The sequence below is a fragment of the Hemiscyllium ocellatum genome, chromosome 23 (genome assembly GCF_020745735.1).
Source record: "Hemiscyllium ocellatum isolate sHemOce1 chromosome 23, sHemOce1.pat.X.cur, whole genome shotgun sequence".
Classification (NCBI taxonomy): domain Eukaryota; kingdom Metazoa; phylum Chordata; class Chondrichthyes; order Orectolobiformes; family Hemiscylliidae; genus Hemiscyllium; species Hemiscyllium ocellatum.
The window spans coordinates 45,187,474-45,214,098 of NC_083423.1; the positions used below are offsets into that span (position 1 = coordinate 45,187,474).

Sequence of the window (26,625 nt, forward strand, 5' to 3'; positions counted from 1 at the left end):
TGCCCTGTCTTGTTGTTGCAGTGTGTCTTATGCTCGAGACAATCCATGCACTCGCAGCGCCTCATCTCGAATACCTGTAAAATGGTCAAACAACAGTGGGATTACATAGGAAAACTGGTTCAGATACCTTCGTGGGTTTGCCTTAATGCCTTCTTATGCCTGTATGTTAACTGCTACTCTACTGTAGATTTCCATCCATTCTACCTTGCCTATGCTAGCTGGTATCTTTGGTTGTAAATAGGACAGAATCTAGATACAAACAATTATGAACTGTCAGCATTCAACTCTACCAGTTAAAACTTGAACTACCTTATAAAACTCTCCTTCAGCATCCATGCACGTGTAGACAGACCCAAATAAAAGACATGGGCGATTGGCAGATGGAAAGATAGTTCAGCAGTCCCTGGCATGGGTTCACTGAGATGGTGCCCTAGCTTGTCATGTCCTTGATCTTCCTCCTCCAGCCACTTTCACTTGCTTGCAGGAGACACTGGGTAACTGGTTCACGTTTATAACCTCTCTGGCTCATTGGTTTAGAACCACAGCTTAACAGCAACTGATGAGGGAAAATAGATGGCTTTCTTTGGACTTCTGTTTTTTTTAAGTGCAGCGAAAGAACAACAGTGTTCTGATGGCTTCTGATGAATCATTCACACCCAAACGCTGTGCAGCGAGCTGGAGTTAATGGCTGGCAGGCAAAGTGCCTTTGGCATCAACAACTCATCATTTCCAGAAAATTTGTTACCTGTTTCTGGCTAAACCTCATTCATACTCAGCCCTTGGCTATAGTTCATCTACAACTCAACCCACCCCCAATGCCCCCCCTTCCCATGCTTGAACAAACAGCAGTGTAAACTACACTAAAAACAAGTGTTGGTACAGGTTGCTCTACTATAACACACATTTGGTTAATGTTAATTCACTGTAACACAATTGATGAATTGGTGTCATTGTTTCTATAGCACAAGCTTTTAAAGTATGTATTGGTGATAACGTGATTCCGGACCCAGTAGTATACATGGTGTTGCTATTATATGATTTTGTTATAAAAAGGGGTTGCATGAGAACGGAACTATCGCATTAAAGCAGAACTGACTGTAATTTGCTTTTAAAATGTGCAGTAGCCCCTCTGTAATCCTTGAATTTAAAGCAGTGTTGATTTCAGCTCACAATCAACATTACAAAAAGGTTAAGGGTTATGGTCCTTACATTGCACAGGCTCACATATCATGAATTGTGATTGTCTCATAAGGCCCCATCCATTTTGGCATGAATCCTGGCTTCATCAATGCAAAATTCACCAAGGTGTTATCTCTTACACTGCTCTCCTCTTATACAAACGATTTAGGTCTCTTCCTCTCATGGGTCCTATTTACCTCAGGACCAGTCACAACATCCTCTGGCAATCTCATTTCCCTTCATTAGCTCCTACAGAATCAATCTAGTTGATATACTGTGGAGGGAGTGGGGGGTGGTAGGATAGACACATAGGACTGAGTACCTTTACTAGGTGACAGACTGGACCATTCCTGCACTGTCTTTTGGTTGGCTTGAGCTAATGGTCTCTTTAATATTCTATTTATTTGCTTGCCATGCCTGAGCTCCCTAATTTGAATCTAATTGTAATAGCCTGGCCCAACTGGGGCCTACAACCTCTTCTACAATTGTGTTTGATCAACAGTTGTGTTTAAATAATCTCACGTGGGATAGGGCCACCTTATAAATTGACCAATAATGACCAATGGGTCTTTCTGCAACTCAATGGAGGGTTCCGATGCACCCTATCAATCCACTGTCGCTATCTTACTTCCACTTTGTTAATCCAACACTGTAGCCCATTGCATAATATTTATGTAGCTACCATCCAATTATAGCGACATCCTTAACATCTTTTGACATTTTGGTCCAAAACCCTACTTCAACAGTTTTGAGCACATTTCAATCATCACATTTGGGAGCTTAATCCCTTGAGGATTGCACGTAGGCATCCCAGTTTTGCTCTGCATAATTTACTATGTGCACACCCTTCTGGGAGATAGACACTGTACATCACCAATTGTTCCTCCCTTTCCTAGTTTCTCCCCTCCCCCATTACTTCAAACATAACCCTATGTTAGTCATTGGTGCATTTTCCACCTCAGCTCTTTCCCCTGAATTGTGGTCAGTAGGTATTTTATCCCAAAGTTCTGACAGCCTCTTAGCTTTTACTGGGACATGAGGAAGCTCTGCATCTCCCTCCATTTGGGTCACAACACTAGATTATTGCTCCAGGGCTTGAGCTGGGGTAATTCTCTAAGCATTATCTGTTTCTTCCCTGGATGAAGTAGAACATCTGCGATCTTTTCAGCCATATTGTCTGTCTCCCTTTCTTGTCCTGTATTGGTGACATCCTCAACCTTAGGTGTCCCAGTCTTTTCTTTCAGTTGTTGTGGACATGGGGCTATTTCTTCCAGATACAGGGTACCAGGATTGCTGTGGTTTCAAATGGGTCTGGTTATTTCCTATTGCTGTTGCATCTTCTTCTAAACTTCCCCAATGAATTTTCTCCTCAATGTCAGTGGCAGGGGACATTGCTGCACCACCTGATGGTTTCTTTCCCTTAGACTGTTGAATGTCAGCATTCACGTGCCTGCACGGAGGTAAATATGAATGGTCATAATTGAGATAACTCCACAATGGCCAGTATCTCAGCACTAAGTCACCCTTTATTAACATATGGAGAGTCCTTGACATTAATCCAGCTCCCTCAGAGCCAGCTCTCGGAGTGAACAGATCCTCTGGCACCTCATACCTGTCAGCCAGGGCTCCCTGATTGGACCATGTTAACAGCCCTAATCAGAGAACTCATAATCTGGCTAACCTTGTTCCAATTACATCAATAATCATGATCCCATTTTGTCACTTTCTTTCTTTTGGGCGAATCCTCCTCTTTTTCTCTTTCATTAATTGGGGGGGGGTGGTGAAGGTGAAGTGGGTAGAGGGTGTGAAGGAGGTTTGGTTCATTGCATTTTCCTACACTTTCTTAATTATCTTTTTTTGATGCTCCACTGAGAATCTCATTATGGATCCCTACAATCTCAAGTCAGGGGCACAGCAGCCTCCTTCTTCTGAAAATATCTTGAGTCTCTCTTCTAGACTTCTACCTTCTCTGGGCAGTCTTCGTACACCAAACACCAAAACTTCAGCTGACCTGTTCCGTTAATGGAACTAACCAATCTGTCTGGCTTCAGCCTCCTGTCCTGCTCATGTCTTTCTGCCTCCTTCCCCTATACCTCCTATCCTGAGTCCTCTAGATTCTTCTGATATTATCCATGCCAGTCCCTGATGCTAACAGCCCTACCTATAGACATACTCACCAGTTTTCAATTCCAATCCCAGTAAGAACCTGCTGACTATAGCAATATTGTTACACAGTGACATGCCAAAATTGGCAGGTGACTCTGGTAAAGATGTTTAATAATTCATTTAAATCTACACAGGGACAGTCAGTCTTAGGTAGTACTCTGAAAAGCTGAAAGGGGAAATATTTAAAGGGGACCTTTTTCACGCAGAGAGTAGTGCATGTATGGGATGAGATGCCAGAGGAGGTGGTGAGGGCTGGGACAACTACAACATTTAAAAAGCATCTGGATGGGTACATGAATAGGAAGGGTTTAGAGGGATATGGGCCAAATGCTGGCAAATGGGACTAGATTAATTTGGGGCATCTGGTAGGCATGGACAAGTTGGATTAGAGGTTTTATTTCCATGCTGTAAATCTCTAGGACTCTATGACTCTATAAGTGTTCATACCATCTCCACTGTTATAGACCAAACCAGACCCCTCTCAAATATTTTAAGAAGGTATCCTAGACCCTAAATGTTTCATACTTTAAAGTCAAATATAAAGTGTCTGTTGCAGATGCAATGTGATTAGTCAAACTACTTGATGTTAAGCAAGACAATTTATTTAAATATTCAAGTTAAAATACCAACCAAAGACAGAGGAATTTAGAACAACTCATTGGAAACGTAAACAAATAATACATGTAGTAACTACTCCTAATTAACCGTTCCGATATAGTAACATCCCATAAACACACCTCTTGGCAAAATGGGAAAATTCAGACATAGATTCTCACATTCAGATCTACAGTCCAGGAGGAAATAACATCAAGAGAAAATTCAGAGAGTGTTGCAGCTGGGAGACATTCGCTGAAGCTTCCAACTCTGTTGAGAGCCCAATAGTTTTTGATGCAACAGAAAAACCAAAACCCAGATATCCCAATCTGTGAGAGCTGGCCACAACCATTCAGGCTGTTTACAAAAATCCCAAGGCCTCCATAGCTGTTTGCACAAATGGTTTTAACTAGCCAGCTCAGACCCTCTACCCTATAACTTTTCTTTAAAAGCAACCAGGACATAATAACCTCTTAAAGTGATAGCACTGTTGCAACACAAATTTATACACATACCATTACCAAATTCTAATCTCGTCAAATTAACAACCATGTTTTGAACAGATGCTGCAGCACCAGATGATTTAGTACCTGCATCGGGAATTGTTCTCTCTACAATCCAAGATTCCCACTGTCTCATCCCACTGATTGTGCAGTCCATACTACGTCCTGCCTCTTATCACCCACTCCCTGACTGACCCTTTGTCCTTTGCCGTGTTCTCATTCCTTGTCCTGATCGATGTACACCTGCTGATCTTCTACTCTGTTCTTTTTCAATTACATCTTATTTTGCTGAATGATATTTCAAGCTGAAACCACTTCACCCTTGAAGAAGAAGAGAAATCGCAGGGAGCAGAGATGATTGATTAGGAAAGGTAGCAGGAAGGGAAGAATTGCAACAAGTAACAGATCAAAGGGATGGGGTGATCATGAAAAAGAGGCAAATCATGACAGAGGTGCATCTAAAAGCAACACTATTTAAAACGCTGATACGATGAATCTGAAATCTTACCTTCCTTTGCTGACCAAGTTTCTTGAGGCCAAGGAAGCCTAACTCACAGTCCTTAAAGTCAAATGCCAAACTATGAGGAATTAAGCGAATGTTGCACATTATAATTAAGATCTCTGGAGCCAACAACTAATCTACTGTTGTTGAACTGCAAACAGGTTCTTTCACAATGTGCAGTATCATGTCACCAACTCCAAAACCCACTGACTGTTTTCAACTCATTCTGCAAGGTGTTAAATGTTACACAACAAATCTTTGGTCAATAATGTAAATGCATAGCGTGGAATATTCTAGTACACAGTGTAATTTCAGCATCAGAATTAAGCATTAAACAGCAGCATCTTGAAAAATGTCTGTATCACAGAGGAGGAGCTGCTGGACGCCTCAATACGCATAAAGGTGGATCAATCCCTGGATCCTGATCAGGCCTATCTTAGAACTCTGTGAGAAATGACGTAAGAGTATGTTGGGCCCCTTGCTGAGATATTTGTATCATCGAAAGCCATAGGTGAGGTGCTGGAAGGCTGGAGGTTGCCTTACATGGTGCTACTGTTTATGAAAGATGGTAAGGAAACATCAGGGAACTATAGATCAGTAAGCCTGACATCAGTGGTGGGCATGTTGTTGGAGGGAGTGGTGAGGGACAGGCTTTACATGTATTTGAAAGGATGATTAGGGATAGTCAACATGGCTTTGTTCAAAGGAAATCGTGTCTCATTAACTTGATTGAGTTTTTTGAAGAAGTAACAAAGACAATTGATGAGGGCAGAATAGTGGACGTGATTTATATTAACTTCAGTAAGGTTCAACAAAGTTCCTCATGGTAGACTGATTAGCAAAGTTAGATCACATGGAATACAGGAAGAACCATCATTTGACTCAAAGGTAGAAGACAGAGGGTGGTGGTGGAGGGTTGCCTTTCAGTCAAGGCTTGTGACCAGTGGTGTCGGCTCCACAAGGATCGGTGCTGGGTCCACTGCTTTTCATCTTTAAGTAAATTTGAATGTGAGTATAAGAGATATAGTTAGTAAGATTGCAGATGACACCAAAATTGGACAGCGAAGAAGGTGACCTTAGAGTAAAACAGGATGTTGATTAGATGGGCTAATGGGCCAAGAAGTAGCAGATAGAGTTTAATTTAGATAAATGCATTTTGGGAAAGCAGATCTTAGCCGGACTTATACACTTAATAGTAAGGTGCTGGGGGGTGCTGCTAAGCAAAGTGACCTTGTAGTGCAGGTTCATGGTGGCTTGAAAATGGTGTTGCAGGTAGATAGGATAGTGAAGAAAGCTTTTGGTATGCTTTCCTTTATTGATCAATGCATTGAGTATATGTGTTGGGAGGTCATGTTGTGGCTGTACAGGACATTGGTTAAGCCACTATTAGAATACTGCACGCAATTCTGGTCTCCCTTCTATAAGAAGGATGGTATAAAAGTTGAAAGAGTACAGAAAAGATTTTCAAGGTCATTGCCAGGGTTGGAGGACTGAAGCTATAGAGAGAGGTTGAACAAGCTGGGGCTGTTTTCCTTGGAGCATCGAAGATTGATGGGTGACCTTATAGAGGTTTATAAAATCATAAGGGGCATGGATAGGATAAATAGACAAGGTGTTTTCTCTGGTGTGCTGGACTCCAAAACCAGAGGGCATAGCTTTAGGGTGAGAGGGAAAAAACTTAAAAGGGAGGTAAGGGGTAACATTTCCCACTCAGAGAGTGGTGCATCTATGGAATGAGCTGCCAGAGGAAGTGGTTGAGGCTGGTATATGTACAACATTTAAAAGGCATCTGGATGGGTATATGAGTAGGAAGGGTTTAGAGGGATAAGGCCAAATGCTGGCAAATGGGATTAGATTAATTTAGGATACCTGGTCAGCATGGACAAGTTGGATCAAAGGGTCTGTTCCTAGCTGTACATCTCTATGACTCTATAACATTGCTTCTAATGGGCAGCCTGCCTCCCTTGGCCATCTTCTGTGCCCATGCTCATTACACTCCTGCCTCTGTTCCTCAGTAATCATCTGGCCCAGGCATCTGAAGGCTATGGCCACCAGATGTTTAACCTTGGCCTGGCCTATACTGAGAGCCTTTTCGTTTAATGCAGTGCAATCTATTTTATCTCCTAGTCATCATTATATCACCTTGAGAGTGGAATTTTTTATTTCAATATATCTTAAAAATTATAATGTATTTCTCCAAGTATTTGCCATTGCTTGTTGATCATCAGGCCTATTGCAATTATCCTCTCCTCATCTTATCCAGTTACAGCAAGGGGTTTACGGGTTCAGTGGCAGCCTTTCAGGCCAGAAGCTGCTGATTCAAGTCTGACCCAGACTGAATGGCGACAAAGACAAATGTAGGTAAAACAGATTGATTCTCAAACAATCACTGAGACTCCTGGTCAAACTCAGCAGCTCTGAGATTCACAATCCTGACAATGGGTCATGCCAGACTCAAAACATTAACGATCTCCGCAGATGCTTCCACATCTGCTGACTTTCTCCCAGTATTCTCTGTTTGTTTCAGCTTTCCAACATCCACAGTATTTTCCCTGTGCTAGGTTGATTCTCTACCTGTAAATCCTCCTGCTATGTTTTCGGCAAGAGCTCAGAGAGATAGGGTTTCCTGGTCAGCCAAAATAGTCAGGCAGCTGTGACACAACAAACTGCCCATGTCAAAAACAAAAACTCCGCATGTAGGTTACCATCCAAGGGAAACTTTGTTCAAAGGGATTACCACACCATCATTTTCCCTCCTCTACTTTTCTGTTCCCGAAGCCTGCAAACTGAGAAACTTCAGCATGTCAATAATTCTGAGTCTGGTCAACTGGTAAGCTTCACTTTAGTCATAAATGCATGCATCTGGCTTCAAAGATTAGTAGTTCGAGTTTGGTTTCAGCTTACTGACTTTTAAATTGTGTGAAAGGATCCAGGCAATGAACACATTGGTCTAAAAATCCCTGCTTAGCTACTTTACGCATTTGCAAAGGACCCTTTTCATTTCATCTCTCCATCATTTTATTTCTTCTCCTTGTCCACAGTGCAAGTAAGCCTCACCAAAGAAAAAGCTCCTAGTTACCAGATACCTTGATAGAAATGCCTGACACGTAAACACCTTGTCAGCAACATCTCAGTGATCACAAAGTCTAATCTGTCCCCACGGTGTTGGCACATAGCTCATTGGTGTGCATCACCCTTCCATGCTTGTCAGGAACAAAAAGAAATACTAAATGGGCTTATTAATTCATCAATTTCTGTATTTTAATCATGTCTACCAGAAATAGCCAGCAAGGAGAGAGAAAGTACATTTATTTTCCAATTAGGCTGTGATCTATGATCTGAAATCCATGTTGCATGGAGTCTAAAAAGACTAAATTAACCTATTACAGACTTAAAAGTATGACAGGCCCCATAAATAAAGAATGCCTATCAGAACAACCTTGACCTGTTATAGCTTAATTCTTTGAATTATCTTTAAACTGTATGGCTGTGGCTTGGGATAAACTAAAGTTAAAGAAGATTGGAGTTTAGGTTTAAAAACTATTGCAAACCCAGTGAATCTGTCATTATTCAGGGAAGCTGATTTTGGTGAACTTGTATATCTGTTTCCCTCATTAATACTTACATTTGAATCTGGAGTTGATTACTTGGCAGTACACTGGAAGCGGATTCTACCAAAAAAGGAAATCACAAATGCAGGGCTTTGGGGACAGTGATAGTACATGCACAATGGGCCAACCAGCATCTTTCCCTGAAATATGATTCAATTTTGTTGGACCGAAGGGCTTGTTTTCACACTGTAGGGATTCCATTAAAAAAATTATATTCTATCTTTGAGTTTGCCACAAAATTATCAGGGGCTTCCTTTACATCTGAATAGACCAATCACAGACAAAGTTTACAATTCAACACAACTGATGAAAATTTTTATTTTCCTTTGAATAAATTGAAAACCATTACATTTAATATGATCAGTAAGACAGATTCATAGTTGTTAATGAGATTTTGCAATTAATCACATTTACAAGGAATGCTTTCATAGTAAGAACTAGCGTTAGGTTGGATATTGTTATTTGTGAAATGAATGGTCCGCTGAGAATTCAATACTGAAATAATGCCAGTTCTCAATAAAACACAATGTCCAGTTACTGTCTTTCATGTTTCCATTCATTCACATTTATGAGCAACACATGCACATTCTTGCATATCAATGACTTTATGTTGGAGTACGGTTCCATTCAGACATCGCAGTGGCACTAACAGTGGTGTTGATGCTGTCGCTGAACAGCAAGTACATTCATTCTGCACACCATCCTCCTGCATGGAATAGGCTGATTTGCTTGAACAGCGTCCCTGAAAATTAGAATGAGTTTGCAATTGGATAATGACAGGATTGTGCAAACCGCTTCCAGTTTCATTACTTGACACGATCTGTACTTATGAATAAATAGTGTTTTCTCCTTCTTGAGGTGAGAAATTCAACTTATTTGTGATATCGTAGAGGATGTGGATGATGCAGGAATGGACCATATATATGAAACAGGACAATTCTTCCTATAATGTGCCCACTATGAACCCATGGAGCAATATTCATTCAAAACTAGGTTTAGAAAGGATTGTATGAACTCTATCTCAAGAGCACGCCTCAACAAGATCTCAAAAATGACTTATATAGATTTCAGCAATGTACTTTATCTGTATTTATAACAAGATCATCATCATCATCACAGAATCATCAATACCTTAGTCTAAGTGATTTCAGAAGACTGACCATCGTGCAAAGTATATTAGTTCAGTTTCCACAAGCCAACAACCCTTGTGATATTGTCTAAGGTATTTGAATAGATTAGATTCCCTACAGTGCGGAAACAGGATCTTTGGCCCAACAAGTCCACACCGACCCTCCGAAGACTAATCCACCCAGACCTATTCCCTTACTTCCTACTATTAGGATTAGATTAGATTAGATTACTTACAGTGTGGAAACAGGCCCTTCGGCCCAACAAGTCCACACCGACCCGCCGAAGCGCAACCCACCCATACCCCTACATTTACCCCTACCTAACACTACGGGCAATTTAGCATGGCCAATTCACCTGACCCGCTCATCTTTGTGACTGAGGGAGGAAACCGGAGCACTCGGAGGAAACACACGCAGACACGGGGAGAATGTGCAAACTCCACACAGTCAGTCGCCTGAGTCGGGAATTGAACCTGGGTCTCAGGCGCTGTGAGGCAGCAGTGCTAACCACTGTACCACCGTGCCGCCCATTGCCCCTATCACCACGGGCAATTTAGCATAGCCAGTTCAGCTGAATTGCACATCTTCGGACTGTGGGAGGAAACCCACGCAGACACAGGAAAAACGTGCAAACTCCACGCAGCCAGTTGCCCGAGGCTGGAATGGAACCCAGGTCCCTGGCGCTTAGGCAGCAGTGCTAACCACTAAGCCACTGTGCTGCCCCTACGTGTAGATAGTGCTGTGTGGTAAACATGGCCTTTGAAAGTTACAACAAAAGGAATCCCAGTCAATTATATCCAAGTAGCAATCTTTTGAGCTGCACTTGAGACCAAATCTGAGGAGCGAAAGAGCTGTGCAAATTTTTGCTGTCTTATCCACATCCTGGGAACAACACATATCATCAAGATGTAAAGAATTCAGATGCGGACATCTGGAGTTTATTTTGCTGCGGTCATGAATTTCCCTCCATTAACTGCACCCATGCACAAACTCCTCTATTTACTCTCATTGCACACAGTTTGGACTGGCCATGCACCATCACAAGATTACTAATACCTTGTTTCAGAGCATTGATACAATTGTGAGGTTAAGGAGAAGGACAATGTATCATGGCTTGGATCTTTAAATTTAGGGAAAACAAAGACCGTTGTGTGCCTTATTCTAAAACCTGACAGTAAGTCTGGATGATTTATTTGTTTCAGATTGAAGGAAGGCTGAGATTGTTTTACTGAAGTAAAGGGGCAAATCATTACACTTGGGACAGTAACAGCAGCCTGTGCGCTCAGAATGGATAGACAATGAGCCGCCTGAAGTCCCAGAAAGGTGCTGTAGTTATCTGGTTATAAACTGCTGAGTTACAAACTGTCCACTTATTTCTGCAATGAAAGAAAGGTAGGGTTCAAGGATAGCTAATTAGCATTTCTATCCAGATCGAAGTCTAACATATTTCATGTTGCCAATGGGAAGAGGCTAGAGCAAGTCATTGTTGAGATCAGTCACTACATGATCTTTTAGATATTTATTGCAGCAAAATTTTTAAAACATGAAATTTTGTTGCATCATTCTTTCAGCAATTTACTGCAGATTCAAACTCGTCCAACATTATTGGACTCTACAGGAATCATAATAATGACCAAATCTCTGTAAAGCAAAAGAAACTATTTTAAGTAACTTTCTGTGTACCGGGTTGGCCTCCCTCCTTTATAATATCCCAGATAGTTAAGGAGTTTTAAAACGGACTCACTGTTATAATGTATAGAACACTGCCATCAGATAAATGACAACATAGTCCCTTTCAGTAATGCTAGTTATGGGGTAAATATGTGGAAAGGGACACTGCACAGAACCCTTCTGCATTATATATAACCATAGCAACTCTTATGTCCATCTGTTAGAGGAATATTGTAAATTGTCTTCCCTCTCACCTAAAATGTGACCCATCTGATAGTCAGGACAATTTACCTCAATGCGTTGAGTTTCTGGCATGTGTTTGTCTGTATGAAAGTGAGTAGGAAGGGTAAGTCTTTCAAATAATTTGATCAAGTATTGAATAGATCCAACTTTATGATCTCAGTGACCTTGTGCAGCACCATCTTGTGGCAAAGTCTGGTAATGCTGCAACCATCACGCCTCTGGAATTGTATCTTGTCATCTTTACGGACCTGAATAATCACCAAGTGAAATATGCAGCACACTCACAAGTCTGCTGAGAATAGCACGCTTGAGACTTTTCATTAAAATAAAGTCATATTACAAGGTTAAGCAGTGCTTATGATGTGACTTTGAGATAATTCTAAGAATCCAGACCTCGATGCTGTGCAATAAGTCTTTCTACTGTGACTTTCACGTGTACATGTTCTGAATTGTATTAGTGGGACTGAAAATAACTGCAGTACCCACCAAAGCTTTAATTCAAATTAATTCCAAAAACATAGAGAAATTGTTTGGTTACATGCTAACATTTGTAACTTAACAATAGCCCCTAAAGTAAGAAAACAGCTGTGTGTATTAAAATTACTGCAAATATTCACACACAACATTAACATATGGAGGTAAGTACACTGGTTCCAGGCACTGATTTTAGAAATATGTTTGAAGGGTGCACTGATATTTGGGTTGCCAATTGGTTGGAATTATCTCCTGGGTATTGTTGCAATCAAAAATTCATAGGACCCGCAATCCAGAATATAGGAGGGCCACGGTGAATTTGCCCCCAAAACACCAAGGGTAATTCAATCACAATACCATTGGGGCAAAGCTGCTTAATTGCAAGAGGGACAAGGGAATAGGGAGCTGAAATTTGGGGGGGGGGGGGGGGGGGGGGGGAAGGTGGAAAGCAGGTTGCAAGGGAGGGCAGGGAGAGGGAGAAAAAGTGGAAGAAGCTGGGAAAGTTGCAAGTGGGAGAGGGAGAGGTTGAAAGGTTGAGGGAGAGGGAAGGTGTACAGAGAAGTCAGCCGCAAAAGAAGGGGAATTAGGGAGGCTGCAAATTTGGAAAACAGCCTTAATGCTATCAATAAGGGAATATCCAGCTCAGTAGGATGTGGGAGCTCACTGAGCCTACTGGGTTCGTTGCAAATCACTGTATAATCACCAACAGAGGGCACCATATTTTCAAAAGCCACTACATGGGGAGAGATTGTCATGAATGTTTTTGTAATGATCACTGTGCTAACTGTTAAATTTTAATCTGAGATTGAGATCTGAGATGCTGTAAAGATGGGAGTAACTGCCTAGCTATAGTTCTTTTTTAATTTATTCGTAGAATGTGGGCTTCACTGGCAGGGCCAGCACTAATCATCCATCTGCACCTGCCCTAGAGAAAGTGCTGATGAGCTGCCTTCTTAAAATACTGCTTCCATTTGATGTAGGTACAACCACACAGTGTTGTTAGATGCAAATTCCAGATTTTTGACCCAGCGTCTAGCAGATTTGCCCTTTATGTCTTCACCATCCAGTCAGTCATTATGTTTTTCAACCACTCTTGATGACAGATATTAAAGTCACCCACTTACAGCACATTCTGTGCCCTTATCACCCTCGTGGCTTCCTCCTGTCTTGTAGCTTTAAGTTTAATGGCAGTTGAAAATTATTGAGGAGACTGACAAATTCTTCTAACTGTTTTAACTGTTCAGGTTCTTCTGTATGAATTAAAATCTGCATTTGTCAACAGGAGTGGAGAAGATATTGTTACAATATTCATTGTAAATATGTATTAATGGGAACAAAAAAGAAGACTTGAAATGGCACAGTGGCTCAGTGGTTAGCACTGCTGCCTCACAGCACCAGCGTCCCAGGTTCTGTGACTGTCTGTGAAGAGTTTGCACTTTCTCCCCATGTCTGCGTGGGCTTCCTCTGGGTGCTGTGGTTTCCTCCCACAGTCCAAAGGTGTGCAAGTCAGGTGAATTGGCCATGCTAAGTTGCCCATAGTCAGAGGGAAATGGGTCTGGGTAGGTTACTCTTCGGAGGGTCGGTGTGGACTTGTTGGTCCGAAGGGCCTGTTTCCACACTAATCTAAAAACACAACAAGTAGCCTGAAAATCAAACAGCAGCCCTTGACAAAATCTCAAGAAGAACCTTCTAAAAACGTATTGGGTCCTGCCACACTAATGAAAAGAAAAGACTTGCTTAGAATACTTTGATTTACTTGCTAGTAAATAATTGAAGATTGTGAGAAAGCTGGTGGACTTGTTGGGTATGGTGGGTCATCCGCAGGCAAGAGGTCATGTAACGAAACTATAGGGATTCAGAACGTCGATCTCAGTTGATGTAGATAACATTAGCCTGCAATTCTCTGACATTTCCTTCAAACATTGATTTCTTCTGGAAGCTTGGGATGGATACAATTACTCCTCTGTCATTCTAAAAGCTATAATTTAAGTGCAGATTTGCTCTATAACATCCGCTGACCCCTAGTCCTTTCCCTAATGGTCAATGCAATGTCTTAAAGGGTCAAGTATTGCACAGTCGCTGTGAATTAATGTGGGTTTTACTGCCTGGGTTGACCATATTGATGCTGATTTGTGAGAATTCCAAATCAGTAACCATGACCAGGTAGCCACGATGATAACTGAGACCTGTTTTGGCCAGGAGTGACATTCTGAATATCAGCTAATATTTTCCTTTAGTGATGATAATGGTATCATAAACCCATTCATAATATATAGGTCATCTTCACAGTTGAGATTCTTGTGATCAATAAATTTATGCCTCAAGTGATACAGCTCACTGAAGCACAGACAAACCCCACAAAAGATGAACAAGAACAACTAACTGGATGGAATTCGCAAAAGATACAGTTCACCTTGTCCAACAATTGTGGGAAAAGTGAAAAGAATGGGACACCAATGGCATAAGAATATAGCACCAGGACTAAATGTATTTATGCATGAAAATATACATCTTTCAATGAAGACTACTCAAGGGAAATGATTGGAAGAAGTTCTGCCATTAGAAGCTAGTCACTGAAGAAGGCATAACTATTCAACTTATAGCTGAAAAAAATTCATTCATTACTAAAATACCCTGCTTATTTATGGTTTCGACCATATTGTTATCTTAAATATGCTAAGAAAATTATTGCAGGGAAGAAAAAAATAAAACACTTCTGTATGCATGATCCCAAACGCATTGCAAGCACTTTATCGTGGTATGCATAGCATATGCATAGGCTACTTATTTTTATTTGTTGAAAATGTGTTGCTGGTTAAAGCACAACAGGTCAGGCAGCATCCAAGGAATAGGAAATTCGATGTTTCGGGCATAAGCCCTTCATCAGGATTGAGGAGAGGGTGCCAGGCAGGCTAAGATAAAAGGTAGGGAGGAGGGACTTGGGGGAGGGGCGATGGAGATGTGATAGGTGGAAGGAGGTCAAGGTGAGGGTGATAGGTCGGAGTGGGGTGGGGGCGGAGAGGTTAGGAAGAAGATTGCAGGTTAGGAGGGCGATGCTGAGTGCCTATTGCATGCAATTTGTCCAAGTGCATTCTTCACACACTTGCATGCGAAGCAGCTAGAGTTCAACATGTAACTGAGTGAACTGAGCTTCTTCGGGAAAAGTGATATGGAACAACAGTGTACTACAACTGATATGTTTTAGAAACTTGTAGATGAGAAGAGACTGGACATAAACATGAACACGAATTGATTTAAAAAGTTGAGAAAGTTGATATGGATATAGATTTCTTCTGAGCATAAATAAAGCAATAGAATATAAAAGCAAATAGAATGTACGAGAACACTGCAATGCATTGACTCGGCCTGGAATATTCTAGACATTTCTAGGCTTCTGGAAAAATATAAAGACCCTGGTAAAGCTATAGAGGAGGATTACCAGGTGAGTGAGTCATTTTAGTTATGAGGAAAAATTGGAAAACCAATACTTCACAGAAATAAAAGAAAATATATTATAAAGGTACAAAAGACCAAAAAATATGCTGGAAATCACACCGAGTCAGGCAGCATCCATGGAGAGACAGCAAAATAATGGTTCAAGTCTAGAGTCGACTCTGATGAACAGTCATCTGGACTCGAAATGTTAGCTTGCTCTCTCTCCGTGGATGCTGCAGACCTGCTCTGTTCTCCAGCATTTTTTGTTTTCAGTACAGATTTCAGCATCTGAAGTACTTTGTTCCAATGTGTTGTTATAAGGGAGTTGGTTTTCCATTTCAATGCTCTGAAGAGTGTCTTACCTTAGTTAAGAACATTGCCCACCCATCCCAGTATCTCTTCATCTATTGGGAAGTGCAAAGATGGAACACAGAAGAAAATAATTTATAAGAACACTCAAAAATGATCTTGAATTGTAATTAGTACCTCACAGTAATGCATGTAAGTTTCTTTTTCAGTCACACAGTCGTCAATCCTAATATGTTTAATTATTCCAGTTATCTTTCTGCACTGTTGTGGCTTGTACTTGCCTGAAAGTAAAATAGAAATACAGAAACATATTAGAAAGATAAAGCCATGAGTTAGTTTATTTATGTGCCATAGGGTGGAAATTTGAGGAATCCATTATCTCAGCTGAAATCATCACTCACAGGACTCTGGTCTATTATCACTGGATGTGATTGACCATTAACTAAGTATTTGTTGCTGGACCATTATTATGGTCCAGATCTTCCAACAGGGAGTCTCTGCTGCAAAGCAGAGTTAGGATCTCACGTTGGAGCTCTGCAGATGTCTCAATGCAGCTGACTCCACTTGCCTGGGAAATTGAAACTTCCAATTGGCAATTAACTGGATGTTGTAGCCCTCCAAGATAGTCGCAGACTGGAATGGTTCTAAGTTATTTACCTGAACAGATAGCGAGGAAACGTTGGGGAGATTAAGACCTGCTCAACTTCTTAGTTAGCTATAAAACTGAGCTGCCTGATCACATCCCTAAAGCCTTGCTGTAGGCACTCAACTTCTCACCCCCGACCTCACCAAACCCAACTGGGCCCCTAAGCCAACAACCAACAAAAGGTCTGGAATGTTCTGGAAGGCATCCCACCCAGACTCCTACCATGGAGCAGACAACCCACAGACTCCCCCTTCCCAGTCCATCAGGAAGCCTTGTCAAAAGTGTCCATTACTACAGTGGCCAGAAAGAATGCAGTACTCTCAAACCATTGCCTTGGAGAATCATGGACTTGGGAAGGGCTCAAGTGGAAGAACAGCACAAAATATTTTAAATACATCAAAAGCAAGTACAGGTGTCCCACTGTATCATGGGTGATATGTTTCAAGACAGATAGTAGCAAACATAATTTAAATGGGAAATTTACCTCCCTGGCAGCCCTCGGGAATTATTTCTGGAATGTTCCATGTAATATTTTTGCGTTGCAGTAAACCACAGATAATTGAAACCGTGGAAACCGAATCCACGGATATGGAGATTCTAGTGTATGTTGTAACCATGGAGGGACAATCAATTCCACTTGAGATTGAATAAGCTGCTCCAAAATGAAACACTCAAACTGTCTTTTGATTGATAAGAATTTGTAAGAGACCTAAGCTGAAAAGTTTGTATAGAAAGTTTGCGTAAATCAGAAACATCCCCAGATGCTTCCACTCGACGCTGGATGGTGGAGGATGTGCTCTCTCTCGATCGCTGTGCAAAATGCCAGCAGAATTAGTTCTGTCGCAATGCCTTGACCCCACATTCCTGTCCAAAATGTCACAATTTAAAAAGCGGTTAACCCGCATGTGAAAATTACTTTGGTCATCCTCTCGTTATGCCCAATCTCATGCTCTTGTTTTCTGCCCCCCATACACTTTGTAATCTGCTTTATCAATGAAATAACTTTATATTAAAAGTACTTATCAACCCTGCTTCAACAATAGTTTCGAGCAGATATTTTTTATAGTTGCTGCGCCACCTCCTCCTTAAAATTGTGAGCTCCTTTATTTCATGATATAATTTATTTCATGATTATCTTTACTCCCACTGTTCCCATCTTCTGCTGTGAAGCAAAATTAATCTAGCACCATTTGCTTTAATAGAACTCTTCATAACTTTGAAGACAACAATAAGGTAATCCTTTCACTCCCTCTATTTCAGTATACAAAGCTCTAACTTTATAATTCCTTTTCCATTACATTAACCATCTGTTGCATTATATTAACCATTCATTACTTAATCCACCCACAAATTGCATTGGCATTTTACTGTTGACTTACTCTGAATGTTCCATATTTTTAGGTGCACAACTTAAAATAGTAGGACAGCATGATACATTGTATAGTTACTCACAGGAGAAGCAACAGGAACTATCCACGCGGACAATTTCACCCTGCATATCGAGAGAAGGGGGAAATAAGTGAATTAAAGTTCATGTTAATACTTAAAAAGGTTTTCCTTATTTACAACTTCCAAAATGTAGTCAAGTTTACAGAGGGTACTCCCACTGCTCTCATATTAAAAATTCTCTCTGCACACAAACTAACAAATGCATCATATATACAGTCTTACCATGAACTACTTATGTTGGAGGGAAATGACTACGAACCAACGTTATTACATCAAAGATCCTGACATTAGATTTCACTGCTGGAAAATACTGAGGCTGAAAATCCTTCAGACCAATATCCCTGCATAAAGACTGGCAGAGGTCTCTTGCTGATCTCATTGGCATTTATGAGGGTCCCTCGGAGCTTACCTTCCCTTGGAAGGGATTAATGGGCAGCTAGTGTGGTTTACCTTGAATGTCTGACTACTGAGTCCATAGGGACAATGTTAGTACTTGGACGGGGTACTTAGTGCAATCATTCCACAAGTCAAAAATCTGCAAGCCTCCCAAGTTGGCGGGGGGGGGGGGCGGAAAGGTGCATGCATGTGTATAAATGTTCACCTTAAAGAAATGTACTGGGGTTCAGGCTGAAATGCAATGCAAGAGCCCACTTAACACCAAGAAGTGGGCATTTCAGCTGTGTCAGCACAGGGGTTGACATTGAAAAGATTGTCAACAACAATTGCCTGGAAGGAATGGGAACAAACTCTTTTGTCAGCCCTGCAAGCACACTCAGTGTAGATCTCAGCTGGTGTATTCATCTCCTAAGCTATTTCTTGGCCTTTAGAACTGTTGTATAAAGTAGTAGTTCTAAAAGAATTAATGTTGCAAACTGTCTTAAGCTCCACCCAAATGGATGATTTCATACAGTCTTCATTAAAGAGTCAAGCATCAAACTCCCGATTCCAATGGGATCTCATCCCTGGCTGTTATAAGTCTCGGTTCTTGTGTCTAACTAGCTATTGTAACTGGTGGCTATTGCTATCACGCAAAAAACCACACCTTGTCATGAATATTTGCTGTTAAGACTCACTTGCAGCCCATCCTCTATCCTTGGTAACTAAGTGACCCCTTAGGCCTAATGTAGAAGCGAGAATTGGTGGCTTCTCAACTTTAACCATGAGCTGATAGTGGCTGATTCTGCAACATTTATAACATGTCAGCCTCCTGCTAGACAGTGTTGGGAGGGAGAGATGTTGTAAAGGCTGAGAAATGTCTTTGCTGCTACCTGAGCGGTCAACTACAAACATTTCAGAGCAGAGACTGCACTCAGATCACCATATTGCATTGATTACATTTTGGAGGTTTATCAATTTCATTTTGCACATGAGTTAAGTCAACAGGAAGAAAAATAATTTTTTTTGTGGACAGCCAGTTCCATTAATATAGGAGGATTACAGCTGAAGTCACACAAAATGCTGACAAAGTAGAACCACTTTCAGATAGGATACTTCAGGTTAAATCCTTAGAATCAAGAAATAAAGAGACTGTGGTTTTGTTCTTGATGACTGATCATGATGCCAAAAGTGACCTTTTTCATTTGTGCTTAGCTGGTGATCTTGTGAGCTACCAGCGACACCACTGTGAAATAATTTTCAGCTTGAAAGATTCCAGTTTAATTTAACAGAAGTCCATCATTTAAAGACATTGAGCACATTGACTCTTACCCCTCCAGATATGCATTCTTCCTTATCAAGTGGAGTGCACTGGACTGTTCGTTTCTCTGTAGAAATCTCTCCATTTTCATTTACTTTGCATCTGTATGAGTCACAGTCATCTTGTATACTTTCATCTGCCTGTTAAAACAGAAAGTTCTTATTATACTCATGCTTCTTTCAAACCTATTTTTTAAAGACTAAGACTTCATTTTTTGCAATAATCTTATTGAACATTGGTGAGGCCACAGCTGGAGTATTGGGCGCAGTTCTGGAATCCGTCTTGTAGGAGGGATGTGATTGCACTGGTGAGGGTGGGGGGGGTGGGGTGGGGGAAGCGAGGCTACAGAACAGATTCGCCAGAGTGTTACCTGAGCTGGAGAGTTTTGGTTATGAGGGAGATTGGATAAATGGGAGCTGCTTTCCTTGGAGCAGAGGAGACTGAGTGGGGACATGATTGAGATCTATAACATTTTGAGGGGGTTGGACAACATAGATGCAAATAAAATGTTCCCTTTGATTGAGGGATCAGTGGTCGGGAGCATAGACTTAATGTAAGGGGCAGAAGGTTTGGAAGGGGTGGTGAGGAAAACCTTTTCGCCCAGAGGGTGATGGGAATCTGGAACTCACTGCCTTAAAGGGTAGTAGAGGCAGAAACCCCCATAACATTGAAGAAGTGTTTAGATTCACACTTCTGATCACAAGGCCTACAACGGTAGGAGCTAAGTTCTGGAAAATGGGATTAGAGTAGTTAGTTGGTTGTTTTTGACCAGCATAGACTTCATGGACTGAAAGGCCTTCTTTGTGCTATAGATCTCTATGACTAATCAGTGAACATTAATGAAGTCTGTATTCCTGTTTTCAATCGCTTGAAGACATTCTGTTAGAAAGAAGGGAGAGGCAAAAAGAAAGAGAGAAAGTGAGGAAGAGCAAAAGTAATGTTGTATAATAAGATAGACTTTTCAACATGTCCCAAAGTGTTGTCAGCTCAGTATTTTATGACATATACTCACAGTAGTAGCTGGGAAAATGTAATAGCCAATCAAAACACAACACAGACCACACTAGCAATAAGATATTTGACCAGAAAATGTATTTTTAGTGATATTGGTTATGCAAAAAGTACTGGCCAGGATATCAGATGAATATTCCAATCCTTCTTATATTGTGTCATAATATTATTTTACATACACAGGAGAGTGTGATCCAAGAGTGATGTTAATCTATGAGTGCAAACTTGGATTAACATCATGTCTGAAAGACAATATCTCAGCCAGGCCATCATTCCCCAGGCATTGCACTTAATTGTGAACTTGGATATGGGCACAATTCTCCAGCATAGGGCTTAAACTCGAAATTTTCAGATTCATTCCTAAATGTGCTATTAGAGAGTCAAAAACTGTACCTGAGAGAGAGTAAAGAGTTAGCTGCATTCAGTATCTAAATAATTTCAAAAGATACCTTTAACATAACCACCGTCCCATTTCCCAGATGGATAATACACCTTGTGGCCAGGCATATTCCACAACAAGAACCCTTTTCCTTCTTCACTCTGTATCCCTGCAACAAACAGCAAAGCAGGCTCTCAATAAATACCTTAGACAATTCTTTCTTAGCAGTGTCACTGTTCAAGTCTGTAATCATGTGGCATGGCCTGTTTACCAATATTACTAAATGATTGCAGTGGCATTTTTACATTAATTGCTATGTTTAATATTATTCCTTAATATTATTTAATTCACTCATAGCTCATGGGTATCATAAGTGGGCCACCATTTACTACCCATCCCGATCTGCCCTGGAGAAGATGGCGATAAGCTGCCTTGTTGAACCACTGCAGGTAGGTAGAACCATAATGTTGATGTGTGTGTGTGTGTCGGGGTGGAGGGGGGGAGGAATTCCAGGATTTTATCCCAGTAAAGAATATTTTTAAGACCTTTGGAATGTGTTTCAATGAAATCTAATCAATAAAATTATTCAAATCTATTTGTCACCACTCTTTCAACAAAGGAAAAGCTTCACTTTTTTTTAAACATAATGGCTTGTCTCCCATTCATTCTCATTGTATAGCAAGTTCCAGTATAAAGAACATATGATTTTAGTGGTCACTGTTACACAGACCAGTTGCTTTGAATTTATTTTCAAGAGGTTATCTGCTGATAAATATCATACCCAAAGTTTACTTCCTTATTGATTAGGATCTAACTAATCATCAAAGTTAGAAAGTTAATAAACAACCCAACAAGTGGGAATTAAGCTTGAAGAAAAATATTTACTCCACAGAACAATGTTTGCATCAACAGGTAGTGTTTGTAAATCAGGATTCATTACAAAATACTCAACGATCAGCAGCAATCGCCTTGACACAATATTTTTGCCATTAATTTTAATATTGCACAAAATGCACCTTTTTTTAAAAAAATCTGTTCTCACAGAAGTGAGAAAATGAATGAAACAGGCAACCATGATCCCCTTCATTGTGGAGGAAGGCTGACTTTATCAGATAACAATCATTATTTGGTCATTATTTGAACAACCTAACATTTCAAACCACCGTAAGTTGTGCCAACCTGTCATGTAAGGTGACTCAATCTTACAAATACAACAAAATTGGCATGTACTCAGCAGATGCTATCTTCTGCCATACTTTGCTTTGTCTGCATCAAAAGCCTCATTTTTCCCTCCACAAATGCACTTGAAATCAACTTATAAGTGGGCATTCTAAAGTAAGAAAGTGACGTGAGCTGTGTTGCGAACATGCTCAGGAGATTACGACAGATGGAAGCAGATGACATTTCAACTGGTAATCATTGAAACCCCCGGGTCAGAGTTTCACTTCAATACCCGGCATTTTTGGAGAAATTTTGAGGGGGACTTTCTGTATCCCCACAACCACAGGTCCAGACCATGCACAAATGTTTCAGCAATTGAGTACTGCCGTGACACAGTTAATGAAAATTAACATCTGAAGAGGATCTTACATCAGGGCAATTTCTACAACGTTTGGTACTGCACTGAAGTGAGTGTGTATTTGTCAATCTGTCCATTTCTTCTGAGCAACGGCACTCAGTGCAGTCATCTATTTTCAAAGTGTCTCCGGCCTTGGGAAAAACAAAAACAGAAGTTAATTCGCTTCCAATATTCCGGTGAATATCCTATAAACTATTGAAACATACGTGTACATTATCCTGGAAGTTTAAGGTGCATCACTGATTTTGCTTCCAATCCTATTTACTTAATGCATGTTTATATTTAGTGAATAATCAGCTTCAGGTTTCCAAATCTTTATAGTTAGAGTTGAAAAGGGTGGCACATGAAAAGCACCAGCAGGTCAGGCAGCATCTGAGGTGCAGGAGAAAGTGAGGACCACAGATGCTAGAGCTCAGAGTCAAAAAGGGTGGTGCTGGAAAAGCACAGCCAGTCAGGCAGCATTCGAGGAGCAGGAGAGTCAACATTTCGGACTCTCCTGCTCCTCAGATACTGCTTGAGCTGCTGGTGCTTTTCACGTACCACCCCTTTTGACTTTGTCTCCCAGTCTATAGTCCTCACTTTCTCCAAATCTTTATAGTTAGTCTATTGTAGCTGATGTGGCTGCTCCACCATTGGGAGCCTGAGTGGAAACTTACAATAAAACACTGTAAAATATCCAAGGAGAGTGGAGCATGGTAGAGATTTACCAGGTGGAAAATTAGCTGTAAATTATTTTTAAACTTGCAATGATAAAATCAGAATCGTTAATTCTTCAATAAGAATGTCTGCCTGCAATTCTGACCATTAATAATGTGCTGACTCAAAGTCTCTGTCAGCAGAAACATTGATCAAAGGCAAACCATCGATGTTCAGAATGTAAATGAAGACTCCCGATGATTCCAAGGACACAGTTAACTTCTGATTATGGTTGGCAAAAACTTTAATTTTGTGCATTTCTTTGCTGTTTTCTGGACGTCTCCATTAAATCAATTACTGTTAGTTTAAACACTCCAAAGTATCCATGATTCTTAAGATGAGGAATGGGAAACTAGAAATTATGTGGATGATATTAGAAGGTCTTTATTTTCATTGGGAATAAAACCTTTGTTAATCAAGCAGATAGATCAGTGTCTTCAGAACCAATTGAGGATTTGTACTCTAATATTTACAAGCAACAACATAAATTATGAAAACTATGACAGATGCGAATGAAGCATATTCCCACTATGAAGAGAGAGAATTTTTAAAAAAATTATATCTGTATTAAAGGATTCCAGAGTCTGGAGAACACAATGGGCATTTTATCATTCTGACTGCCTCAAAATATTCAGCAATGTCTAGATTCTGAATCAAAAACAGCATTTGCTGGAAAAACTCAGCAGGCCTGATCGCATCTGTGAAGAGAAATCATTGTTAACGTTTTGGGTCCAGTTATAAGGAAAGATCACTGGACTCAAAATAGTAACTTTAATTTTTCTTCACATAACCTGCCAGACCTGCTGTGCTCTTCCACAACTTCTGTTTTTGATTCCAATTTACAGCATCGGGTGTTCTTTTGCTTTTTACCTAGATTCTGAGTGATTGCTTTATCATTAGCTGCCACAAGATGGAGGTAGCAGCAACCAGAGAGTTAATCCTGAAAATCTGGCTCCTGAGTATCCAGTCTTTTCAAGGCACAGGTAACATTTTGGATGCTAAATGGTATCTACTGCACACGTTTCTGGTGCAAGCCATGCAGGATGTTATTTTCATGAGATTGTTATTGTGTGCAGGGGGTAGGCCCATTAGAACAGACAGATTGTGACAATCATCAGGGTGTATAACTGTTTTGATGCCAGCATTATCAATTTGGAGTTCAACATTACAGCTAATGCTGGTCCTGGAGTATATGTTCAACAAAACACAAGACCCAATAGCAACGCTTTTTAAAAAGATCATCAAAACTGCTTCCGCATTATTGATTCCTGGCTGCTGCTGCAGTTGGTGGTTTTCAGAGTTGTTTAAGGTCATTGAAGTTTTTTTTAAATTATTTGTCCCTGGGATGTGGGGAGAGTCTCTTGTTAAGCGTATTCATCTCTAACTACCCTTGACAGGACCACTGCAGTCATTGGTGAGTAGTTATGATCACAGTGCTGTAGGGAAGCTGGTAGGTGCTAATGGACTATGCACTGATTTCAAAAATCCTGCAGAAATGGCCTGCTGCAAGATATGGATAACCTATCAGAACCCAGGTCATCAGTCATTAAGCCCATTAAAACTGATTAACATAATTCATTAGAACATAAGGGCACGGTGGCATAGTGGTTAGCACTGCTGCCTCACAGCGCCAGGGACCTGGGTTCAATTCCCACCTCAGGCGACTGACTGTGTGGAGTTTGCATGTTCTCCCCGTGTCTGCGTGGATTTCCTCCGGGTGCTCCGGTTTCCTCCCACATCACAAAGATGTGCGGGTCAGGTGAATTGGCCATGCTAAATTGCCCGTAGTGTTAGGTAAGGGGTATATGTAGGGGTATGGGTGGGTTGCGCTTCGGCGGGTCGGTGTGGACTTGTTGGGCCGAAGGGCCTGTTTCACACTGTAAGTAATCTAATCTAATCTAATAAGGTCATCAATCTGATACGTTAACTATGCTTCTCCCTTCACAGATTCTATCTTACTTGCTGAGATTTTCCAATATTTTCTATAGATACAGAATTTTCTATAACTTTCTTGGACAAGGCTTATAGGGACGGGGGTCTTGTTCTTTATGTTCTCTCTCTCTCTTTAATCGATTTTACAATGGCCAGTGCTCTTTTGCAGTTTTCTCTCTGAGTCTTTCTGCAAGCATGTCAGTCTACAATAAATAAAAGCAAATTACTGCGGATGCTGGAATCTGAAACCAAAGAGAAAATGCTGGAAAATCTCAGCAGATCTGGCAGCATCTGTAAGGAGCGAAAGATCTGACGTTTCAAATCCAACTTACTCTTTGTCAAAGCTTAGTTGATAACTAAGTTCGGTATCCTAGGGAGGGCCTCAACCGGGACCTTGGGTTCATGTCACATTACAGGTGACCACCATTGCACTACACACATACACAGATACTCCTACACACACACACTCTCACACATACCCAGGCACTCCTATGCACACATACACACAGACGCACGTATGTACAGGCGCGCACACAGACACCCACACACACCCTTACAGACACACATACTCCCACACCCGCACATGCACCCCCTCACAGACTTAAGACACTCTGCACTCAGTACACACGCACACATACACTTTCTCACACTCACAACCCTCACCCCAGACAGACACATACACACAGACAGACAAAGACTCACATGCACACATATATTTTGTGGGGTGAATTTGTACTTTCAGGGTTACATTGTACTTTGCTCAAAAACTGCATGCATCCATGTAGAACTCTGAGCTCAAAAACTGCATGAATTCATTTAAAACTCCATTATCTCACTTTTTAGATTAGAATCAATCTAAACATCATGGCATAGACAGAGAGCACAGGGGGCCAACACCTTCAACATAGTGTCTAGCTATCACCATTGTTAACAGCTAACCTGACAATGCAACTTTTTAAAAAAAGGTTTGTGATTTACACATGAAAGAAGTGAAACTATCACGGTATTCTAACAGGTGAAAGGCTTAACAGACAATCAATTTTTCAATGTATAATTTCAGTTACATCACACAGTAAATTTTTGCTATAAATTCTGTGTGTTAGGATTGTGCCCTCCACTATCACCCGATGAAGTAGCGATGCTCGAAAGCTAGTGTGCTTCCAATTAAACCTGTTGGACTATAACCTGGTGTTGTGTGATTTTTAACTTTAAACACAAGGTTCTGCTGCCTGAATTAACCTTTCTCCTTGAGCCTGCTAGATGGCGCTCTGCACCAGGCTGCTTGTCCATGTAATCTCAATTAAAGCACAGTACTTGTTTCATAACATTTTACAGTGAAATGTAACAAAACATCCATTGTCTTACCCCAATGCTGGTTCCATTCAGTATGCAAACGTTTCCTGGAACTACAAAAAACATG

General features: G+C 40.8%; 1 protein-coding gene across 1 annotated transcript in view; it reads right to left on the minus strand.

Annotated features, from left to right (window-relative positions):
* Window positions 1-8,841: 8,841 nt before the first annotated feature.
* The window catches only part of vwf (von Willebrand factor), a 121,528-nt gene continuing 103,744 nt past the window's right edge, over window positions 8,842-26,625 (minus strand). Inside the window, exons 46-52 of the mRNA XM_060842954.1 lie at window positions 26,571-26,611; window positions 22,589-22,708; window positions 21,069-21,167; window positions 19,620-19,748; window positions 17,916-17,955; window positions 15,995-16,098; window positions 8,842-9,297 (exon numbers count right to left, since the gene is read on the minus strand). Of these exons, the coding sequence (XP_060698937.1) occupies window positions 9,112-9,297; window positions 15,995-16,098; window positions 17,916-17,955; window positions 19,620-19,748; window positions 21,069-21,167; window positions 22,589-22,708; window positions 26,571-26,611 (719 nt within the window). The 3' untranslated portion in view covers window positions 8,842-9,111. The remainder of the gene's footprint in view (window positions 9,298-15,994; window positions 16,099-17,915; window positions 17,956-19,619; window positions 19,749-21,068; window positions 21,168-22,588; window positions 22,709-26,570; window positions 26,612-26,625) is intronic.